General features: G+C 41.0%; 1 protein-coding gene across 1 annotated transcript; it reads left to right on the forward strand.

Moving 5' to 3' along the window:
- Positions 1-593: 593 nt before the first annotated feature.
- LOC127224575 (uncharacterized) lies at positions 594-8370 on the forward strand. Its single transcript, XM_051187615.1, has 4 exons — positions 594-766; positions 1997-2096; positions 4762-4892; positions 8077-8370. Exons 1-4 carry the CDS (start codon positions 635-637, stop codon positions 8368-8370), a joined length of 657 nt encoding a protein of 218 aa, XP_051043572.1. The 5' UTR covers positions 594-634.
- Positions 8371-10027: the final 1657 nt, after the last annotated feature.

Raw genomic sequence — 10027 nt, forward strand, 5'->3', positions numbered from 1 at the left:
CTCTAGAATCTGACAGTTCTGGATTTCTATACAGATTCAAACAGTGATCTCTGTGTGACCACTATAGCCTTTCTGATCCTTGATCTTTTATATTGGTAAAGTGAAACATTTTAGGAGTACTAGAAAGTGTGTGTAAAAGCCTGATGCTTGGTTGATAGCAAGTACTGTTATCAGGGTTATCCTGGCATTACTTAATACACTTAGTTTTCTTTACTGCTATTGGATGGTACCTCACATGGACTTCCCTTTTTTTTTTTTTTTTTTGTTTTTTTGTTTTTTGTTTTGTTTTTTGTTTTGTTTTGTTTTCTTGTAAATACTAAATAGAAGCTTTATCACCTGTCCAAGCTGAACTGGACTTTAAGTCAGGTGCTGCAAATATAAATTTCGAGAAGCACCATATTCCCTCCCTATATCAAACATTACTGATTAAGTATTGTTACATGTTGGGCCCAGGATCCTTGTCATATTACTCAAGGCAGTGACTTCTAACAGTGGGAATTGACACAAGAGATGGATCTGTGTGTTATCTCTCCTTTAAGACCAGATACAGAGTGGCAGCTCTTCTAAACTTGTCTTTATTTCCTTTTAGTCTCTTCATCTTTTGACAAGTAAGGTTTGGAAAAAGTTGCCTGTGATGACCCTGAGTTCTTACTTTTTTGAGGATGAGAAAGAAGAAAGTTCCAAACCTATTGGTCGTTACCCTGTCCCCTATAAGAAGGACCTGCCCTTTGACATTGTAGAGCTCATGGAAGAGATGGAGAGAAAGGTGAGATACACCCTGCTGCAGGGGGCAGTGCAGTACAGACCTGTATTGGCCTCAGTGTGATCGCCAGCACTGCTTGCCACAGTCCGCCTAAGCTCACCACTGTGGCGGCCCCTTCCTGGGTCCAGGTGCCTTAGTCCATATGCTCTCCTTCTTGGCTTCTGGTCTTTACTGTGTTCCTTAGCCCTCTGCCCACTATGACTGAAGCACACTCTGTAGTTCTCTATAGCACTGTAGTGTAGTGCGGACATAAAACCAATATTCCTCAGCGAGGAGGATACATGCTAGTTGCTAAAGTGAGTCAAGCAGAAAAGTGAAAACACACAATCAGATTCTGTTACACAATTAACCATTATTATGTTGATGTGTTTTACTTCCCTATTTTCTTTGTAAAAACATCCATGTAAATTTCTTTAATGGCATTTTGTTATCTTGAATATGTTTCTAGATAAAAACATCATCATTTTTAATGATGCTTTTTATGAAGCCAGTTGTATAAAGATACTGTATTCATCTTAGCAAGCTACCATAACTGGACTTGAGCTTGTGTATCTTTGTATTGTATATATGTTTATCCATATATCTCTTTGTACATCCATGAAATGCTCTTTGGTAGTAATTTAGTTTTTGTTATTGTTCCTTTTTCCACTTTAAATAATTTGTTTCCCATTAGTAGAGTAACATTGTAAAATCCACAGTATCAAAGCAACTGCATTGCTTAAACTAATTCCTTAAAAATTTTGTGAAAATATATTTCAATAAAATTGAACCAAAATAATGTATCTCTGTACATACATGTAATATCTTCTATATAAATCAATAATAATTACATGATCTGAATTTAACCTTTAAGGGTTTTGACCCTAATATCCAAGATAAATTCAATGTTTTAATGTTCTTTGGAAACTAGGATCAAGAAACAGCAAAATATACATGGCAGGAGTCTGGCAGCTCTGTAGCATCTCTGTGGTAGGCTGGTAGTAGATGTAGCTGCGGATTTATTTGACCTAAATGATAGAGTCAGGTGTTTCAATCTTTAAATTTCAGAATGTTAATTACTAAAACCATCATATGCACTTTAGAAGTAACAGTTACACCTTGAAAGGTGAGGGATGCATAGGAGAGGTAGTAACTTTCCCAAGATTGCATTTAACACAGGAGTACCTAGTTACTGTTGCTTATTCTGATCCTAGTTTTCATTTTGTGTGACTCTGTCTTTTTCCTTTCCTGCAGATGGGATTTTTACCAAATGTATTTAAAGTGTTGTCTTACCGGCCTTTGGAATTCAGAGCTTTCTTTGCTTATTACAATGCCATCTATAATAAAGAAACAGGTAAATGAAAAAGCAGTACCGACACATTCTTGGATAAAGCCCAAATGCTTGCCTTCTGCCTCTAGCATTTCTAACCCAGGCATAGGTTAGTTACTACATCAGGGAGCAGCTCAACTTCTGGGATATCTCTGGATTCTTGTTTTCTTGTTTGTTTTTGTTGTGTTTTGTTTTTTAAGATTTGTTTTATTATGTATACAGAGACCTGAGTGCATGAATCCCTGCAGGCCAGAAGAGGGCACAGGATCTCATTTCAGATGGTTGTGAGCCACCATGTGGTTGCTGGAATTGAACCTCTGGAAGAGCAGCCGGTGCTCTTAACCCCTGAGCCATCACTCCGGCCCTTGTTTGTTTTATTGTTAGTGGTAGTCGAGGAGGGGAGGGAGGGATGAGAGAGAATGAAAATTAATATGTGAGCCTGATTATATATCCTAGCTGACCAGGGACTTATTATATAGCCCAGGCTGGTCCTGAACTCACAGCATTCCTCCTACCTCTGCTTGCCAAGTGCTGGGATTATAAGCATACACCACCTTATCCAGTAGAAACTTAGATTTTGAAGCCAATGTCTGAATGCAGGTTAATGACTGTAGTTCTAGAACTTAAATAAATTAAGTAATAATAATCTTTATTTCTTAAAACATAAAAGTCATCTGTGATTCTTTATAGCCTCTGAATATAGTCATGAAATGAAGGACTTATTTCTTAGGACTCAGCTTTAGTTGCTGTACCTAGAGTGAAAGTATACATTGGTTTTAATACGGTTTTTTTTTTCCTCTGTCACTCTTCTGACAGTTTCCATGTGATCTGCTAAGGGTTGATAATAATGTTTTCTTTCTTTTTAGGTTCAAGAGAGAGTTCCTCTGTGTGGCCCTGGCTCACCAAGTGGTCCTGGGCTTTCAGGAAGCAGAGGCAGGCTGATCTCTGTGAGTTAGAAGCCAGCCTGGTCTACAGAGTGAGTTGCAGGACAGCAAGGGCTACACAGAGAAACCCTGTCTCAAAACAAAACAAAGAAAATAGAACAGGGCTTATGTTCACTTCCCCTTTTAGCACTGGGACCTCATCTGATGTAGACCTGTGCAAGCCCTGTGCATGTGCTAGGGTCTCTGTGAGTTCATATGTGTCAGTCCTGTTGTGTCTATAAGAGCACTGTTTCCTTGTTTGTAGCATGACTTTTAATTGTTCTTTATAATAAAACTCAGAGTCAGATATTGGAGTTAATGCTAAAGATCAGAGAAGCAAAGCAGCCAGTCACTAGAGAGTTCTTACCTCTATCAATGCTCAGACCAAAGGGGTGATCCTGTCTTGAGACTGCTTAGGCTGCACTGTTTTTCAGATTGCGCTACTCCTCAGACTGCATCTCTCTCAGCTCCTCCTGCCTTATATTCTGCTCTTGACCCAGCCATATCACTCCTATCTCCACTTCCTTAGTGCTGGGGTTAAAGATGTGTGACTCCCAAGTGCTGGGATCACCTTTGTGTGAGCTCTGTTTCTTTTTTACTCTGGATCAGTTTTGTGTAGCCCAAGGTGGCCTTGAACTAACAGAGATCTGTCTGCCTCTGTCTCCCAACTGCTGGGATTAAAGGCCACTGCCTACCTGGCCTCTATGACTAACTAGTGTAGCTGCTGGGATTAAAGGTGTGTGCCACCACTGCCTGACCTCTTTAGCTAACTAATGTGGCTAGCTTTGTACTCTGATCTTCAGGCAAGCTTTTTTGTTAGATCATAAACATAATATCACCATACTTGGTGTCTTGCATCTCTACTGACTCGTAAAATCTTTCTGCCTTCTCTTCCACATAGCTCCCCAATCCCTGAGGGAAGGGATTTGATGAATATATCCCATTTAGGTTTGGGTATTACAAAGTTTCTCACTCTCTGCATATTGTCCAGCTGTGGGTCTCTGTATTAGTTCCCATCTACAGTAGGAGGAAGCTTCTGATTATGGCTGAGTGAGACACTGATCTACAAGCATAGCAGAAATATCCACCAGGACTCATTTTATTGTTATATTCCTTTAGTAGAACAATAGTATGTGGGTTTTCCTCTTGGTTCATGAAGTATCTAGTCTTAGGTTCTTGTCTACCTGAGCAATGCCAGGCATGGTTCCAACCTCACAGAGTGGTTGGTTGCTCCTACAACGTTCATGCCACTATTGTACCTGAATATTATACAGACAGGCCACCATGTAGACTTAAGAGTTTGTACCTGGGTTGGTAGTTACATTTCTCTTCTGCTAGTATGTAAAGTAGTACATTCCAATACCATGAACATTAGACAGTAGAGGTGAAAGCTGTAGCTAGGCACTAGCACAACTTCTCAGTGTTCAATGAAATATGTAGGTGTTATCTTCAGCAATAGGAACTCACTCTGTAGACCAGACTGGCTTTGAACTCACAGAGATCCACCTGCCTCTGCCTCCTGAGTGCTGGGATTAAAGGTATGTGTCACCACCATCCTGCTCATATATACTCTTGAGAGGAGAAACAGACAATAAAAGAACAAGTTGACTTTAGGAAGAGTCAAGTAATAGGAAGACAATGAGGAACTAGAATGAATGCATAAGGATAGGCAAGTAGGTAGATGGGCAGAGTTGTTGATAAAGCATGCCCAGGCTAAGCAGCTGTTTGGGGGTCTCTAGATGGGTCTCTTCTCCTTTTCCCTCCAGGTCGGCTCAGCAAAACTGACAAGGAACTCATCATCGTAGTGACCAGCCTGGACGTAAGGTGCCTGTACAGTGTTGTTGTCCACAGTGCCCTATACAGGCTATACTCGAAGAACCCAGTACTGTCAGACCAGGTGGGTGCCCACCTCTCTTGTGTCAGTTAGGGCCTCTCTGTACATGGAAAAGGGGCAAAACTCATGTCCTACGGTGCAGGGCACAAACATATACTTAAAGTTCTTCCCACTATTTGGCTTCTTGATCCCATAACTATTCCCTGCTTCTGTATACATGTGATTTGGAGGTAGGAAGTAACTGAACCTCCCAGCCTTATGCCAGATGTACTGGTTACTTGACCTATAGTCTCTTTTCTCTAAAGTGAGTCTTACTTTTACCATTTTATACTATCAGTTCAGAGGATGCCCTCAGCACAGAGCATCCCCACTGTAGGAGCATCCCCACTGTAAGATCACAGTCTTATTTCAAAACTTTTCTTTTTCCTTTTTATCTTTCTGGAATGGTCTCTGCCCTTTCTTATCACCAAAATTGATTGTGAAGTTAGTCCTGTTTCCCCAGAGTGACTTACTCTGTCCTTAATTGATCTCAAATCAGGATTTTGGCCATCAGAGGTCATCATAATTTTTCAGAAAATGGGCTGAGGATAGAAACAGCCAATGAGGGTTTGTCACCAAGCTTCCCCGGTTCTAATTTCTACAATGAAATCCCTTGTTTTTGGAGCTGGGGAACTAAGAATATTTTCTTTGAATTATTCAGAAGTTAAGATTCATCAGTCTTTCTACTCCTACAGTCTTCTCTCCTGACCTACCTGGGTGCAGATTGAGTTGCTCGCCTTCAGGTACCTTCTATATCAGCTCCTGTGTGCTTCAGGATGCTTCCTCCAGTCATCTGGTCCTTGCTCATTTAAGCTTTGTCAGGCATTGCCTCTTGGTTGCCATTAAGCATGTTGTTATACTGTGATTGCTAACTTGGTCTAACATCTTTAGTGTTTAGTGGATTCCAGTATTTTACGCCAGCAGAAAAAAAAAATGATTATTAGTGCAATCTGTGGGACCTCACATACTTGGAACCTGACCCCAGCTCTACTATGGTGTAGCCATGTGACCTTAGGGAAGTTTCTTTCCTTCTATGAACTGCAGTTTCCTCTTAATAAAATGGGGATAATACAAATACTGCTGCTCAGAGAATGTGATAATAAATATGAAATGTCAAACATATTCTTAAGGCATCCATGGCTAAATGTGAAAGCCTTCTTGTTTTTGTTTTGGGGTTTAGCTTTGTGAGACAGTCTCTCGTGCTGTAGCCCAGGATGCCTTAGGATTCACTGTGTAGCCTAGGTAGACTCATACTCTCAGGGAGTCTTTTGCCTCAGCATGAGCCATCACATTTGGATAAATAGAAACTATTAATTTCACAAATACATGTTTAGATTGGGGATCACTAGGGATAGAAGGGTAGCCTTTGAGCTCTACTGTTCTCATCTGGAAGGCAAGCTCTTCACATAATAAAGTTTCTGTTCTTGACTCTAATTTCATTCATGGATATTTAGAGGAAAAGGGAGGATTTTTTTTTGTTTCTTGCTTTTTTGCCTAGACTCTTACAAAACTGAATTTCAGCAATCCTCCTGTCTCAGCTTTGAGTTGAAGAGATTGCCACTGTGGTCAGGTAGGGAAAAAAAAAACAACAGAGTTGTTTTTCTTTTTTAAAGTTAGGGGTGTGTCAAGGAGTATTTTAAGAGATTCATATAAGGTCCCTCACAGAAGGGGAAAGGGACAAGCTCTCCAGAGCATATAGGGAGTGGGGGGCAGTGAATGGAGAGAAAAGGGGAGGAGAGGAAAGCACGTGGGACTAGGAAGATTGAGAGTCAGGGAAGGAATAAATGAGGAGGGAGAGAGAGAGAGAGAGAGAGAGAGAGAGAGAGAGAGAGAGAGAGAGAGAGAGAGAGAGAAAGAGAGAGCATAAAAGAGGGAGCCATTTAGGTTTGAAGAGAAAACAGACCTAGAGAAATGTCCAGAGACCTATAAGACTGACCCCAACTAACAATTTGAGCTTCTGTGGAAAGGTTACCATACATGCCCTTCCCTGATAATGAGATCAACAACTAACTTACCCACCATCATGGAGCCCTCACCTAGTAGCTGATGGAAACAGAAGTGGACACCCACAACTAAACACTGAGCTGAACTGGAATCCAGATGCAGAGAGGGAGGACCAGGCTGCAGAATCACATAGAGACAGCTGACCTGAACAAGGAGAAGCTAACAGGCCCCCAGACTGATAGCTGGGGATCCAACATGGGAGTGACTCAGGCCCCCTGAACATGGGTTTCAGCTAGAAGGCCTGGACAGTCTAAGGGACCATGGACAGTGGAACCAGGATGTATTCCTGGTGCACAAAAGGACCTTGTGGACACATCCCCATGGAGAGATACTCCCTTAACCTAGAGGCTGGAGTGAGGGCCTAGTCCCTACTCCAAATGACCTGACAGATTTAGATGACCCCCTCCTGGAATGCATCACTCTACATGTGGAGTGGGGGGGATGGGAGGGGAGGGTGGTGGTGGGGGGACATGAGAGGGTGCGAGAGAGAGGGAGGGAGAGGGAACTGGGGTCGATATGTAAAATAAAGATAAAAAAAATTATAAAAAATGTTAGGTGTATGTGTGCAAGCTTGCATGAGTATATGTGCACTAACCACATGCATGCAGTTATCCTCAGAGACTAGAAGAACGTGTTGGATCCCCTGGAACTACTGCAGGTGTGAGCCAGCATGTGGGTGCTGGACACAGAACCTGGGTCCTGGGCAAGAGCAGTAAATGCTCTTTAACTGTTGAGCCACCTTTCAAGCCTGAAAATAAAAGAGGTTTTTGAAGCTAGAACAAGCACGATGACTTTTAAAATTTTATTTTTATGTTTGTATGTGCTTTGTATGCATGCATGCATGCATGTGTACCATATGTGTGCTTGGTGCCCTTGGAGGTCAGAAGAGGGTGTCTGATCTCTTGAAACTGGAGTTACAGATGGTTGTGAACTGAATCTCGATCCTCTGCAAGAGCAAGTACTCCTAACCACTGAGGCATCTTTCCAGTCCTGCAAAAACACTTCTTGTTAGACATGGCTTTGAACTAGATTTCCAGGTTTATATTCCATTAGGCTTGACCAAAATATTTATCTTTTTGGCCTGACTTTGCTCCCTTTATTCTAGAGTAATCTTGAGAGCCTTTCCCCATTGATTTTATTGGACCTTGGATTATATTAGCTGTGCTGTAATGGACTAAGATTCTGATTGTGTGTTTCATTGTAGGTCTGTGTAAACTGGAGAAAGTCTGACCTTCCTGCTCGAGAAAAAGCAATGGTAGAATTTGCACTTGCTGTTTCCCAAGCTGAGGACATAACAGATGACCATTTCAAAAAGCTTGAAATGCATGGCTTCAGTAGAGAAGATGCCTGGGACATAGCTACCATTACAGCTTTCTATGCTATGGCCAACCGCCTTGTTCATTTTATTGACATCATTCCTAACAAGGGATACTACTCATTGGGCAGAAACAATGATACTAAACAGATAAAGAATGAACTTACTGCTCCAAAAGTGTAAAAGCCTGACAGGAAAGGCCAGTATTTATCATTTCAGTTAGGTTGTATTAGAAGACAGCAGTTGGATAGCAACTAAAAATAAATACAAAAACATCTAGTTATTGGCTAGAAAAAAAAATTGTCCCCTACCTGCCTGATGAAGTCCCTGCTTGTCCAGGGATGTGTTATACTTGGGGCTTAGGGACACAGTTCAGAAAACCTTTGTTGATAATTTAATTCCTTTGTAATCCAAAAGGACTAAGGCAAAGAAATTCTGGTGATGCTTTAAATGTGAGTAGACATCTAATTAAATTTTGGCTGCTAAAGTTGAAATTTTTTTAGGTTTCCACAAGATATTACTTAGAAATTGGTTAATATAGACTGATTTGAAGTCAATTCCTTATTAACATGGTTATATGTATAGATTCTCAAAGGTAGGGACAATAGGAACAATCATAACTAAATTTTAGTTCTATTTTTAGTGCTGTCTTAACTTTTTTACTGATGTCATAGTTTATATATTATTTATATATTATATAGTTTATATAATATGCTCTTATTTTAGATCTTAGTAAAAAATATTTGGAATAAATGAGTATTCACATATTAAATACAAATGTTTGAAAAACCAGGCATTACTAAATTACTTATTCTCTGTGTTACCACTATTGCCTTAATTTCTATCAGTGTTTTGTCTTGTCTTCCCTACAGTACTAGGGGTTACAGTCAGGGCTACACACATTCTAGGCAAGTTTACCACCACTGAACCATCGCCTCAGCCCAGTGAACAGCTCTTAAATGGCTTTGGGACCTTGGTATGTTTTTCATGTTGAAAATGTGAAATCTGATTATCTGGAGTCAATGCAAACTAAATGAAGACTTACAGATTTTCTGATTTTCTGTCGAAAGTTCAAACATTGAATATCTAATTACCATCCTCCAGACATCTTGCAGGTCTATCTTCACAGGCTAGATCATCCTCCAGGTTTACCATTACAGTCACCAAATGTGAACCTTCTACAGCACTGCCTTTAACAAAACCTACACAATCTGTCAGTTCTTATTTCTATCTGCTGTTCCTCTTACCTCAAGCTCTCCTCTTTGAGGACTAAGATTCCCTGCACTGAAAACTTCATTCCCGGTTAATGCTCTCCGTGAAAACAGGTTTATTCCTCACTGCAGCAGCAGTGAGAAAGGCCTATGCTTGGGAGCCCTTCGTGCAATGCTTAGAAGATGTAGTGTGAGCAAGACTGACAGTAGGCTCTTGCTTTGTGGGATGGAATTGATTCAGTGCTCTAGCTCCCCTCAGTTACTCCAAGCTGCATGTACATTCTTTTTTGCAGGGAAGAGAAGGCGGCTCTGACATTGATAAAGATTTACCTGGTTGTGCAGTAGCCGAGATTTGGGCAGATATTTATGGCAATCATAGGTCCCTTTATTCTAGGCACTGTACAGTCCAGTGCTGTTTACGTGCGAATGTTCTTTAATCTTTAGACTTATGGTGTGACCTACATATAATAGAGTAATACACCCACCCCCTTCACCCCGCCTAATCTCGGTGTAAGGACAACAGGAGGCAATCCTGGCTGACAAGGCACACGGCCAGTCAGTGCTCACTGACAGCTGCGGGCCGACTCTCAGCTGCTTGTAGCTGGTCATGTGCGTCCGACATTGCTCAC

The sequence above is a fragment of the Phodopus roborovskii genome, unplaced genomic scaffold, assembly GCF_943737965.1.
Source record: "Phodopus roborovskii unplaced genomic scaffold, PHOROB, whole genome shotgun sequence".
Classification (NCBI taxonomy): Eukaryota; Metazoa; Chordata; class Mammalia; order Rodentia; family Cricetidae; genus Phodopus; species Phodopus roborovskii.

Coding starts and splice junctions, on each gene's coding strand:
- LOC127224575 (XM_051187615.1), top strand. CDS start 635: ATGACCCTGAGTTCTTACTTTTTTGAGGATGAGAAAGAAGAAAGTTCC. Junction 2,097..4,761: donor CATCTATAATAAAGAAACAG/GTAAATGAAAAA, acceptor TTTTCCCTCCAG/GTCGGCTCAGCAAAACTGAC. Junction 4,893..8,076: donor ACCCAGTACTGTCAGACCAG/GTGGGTGCCCAC, acceptor GTTTCATTGTAG/GTCTGTGTAAACTGGAGAAA.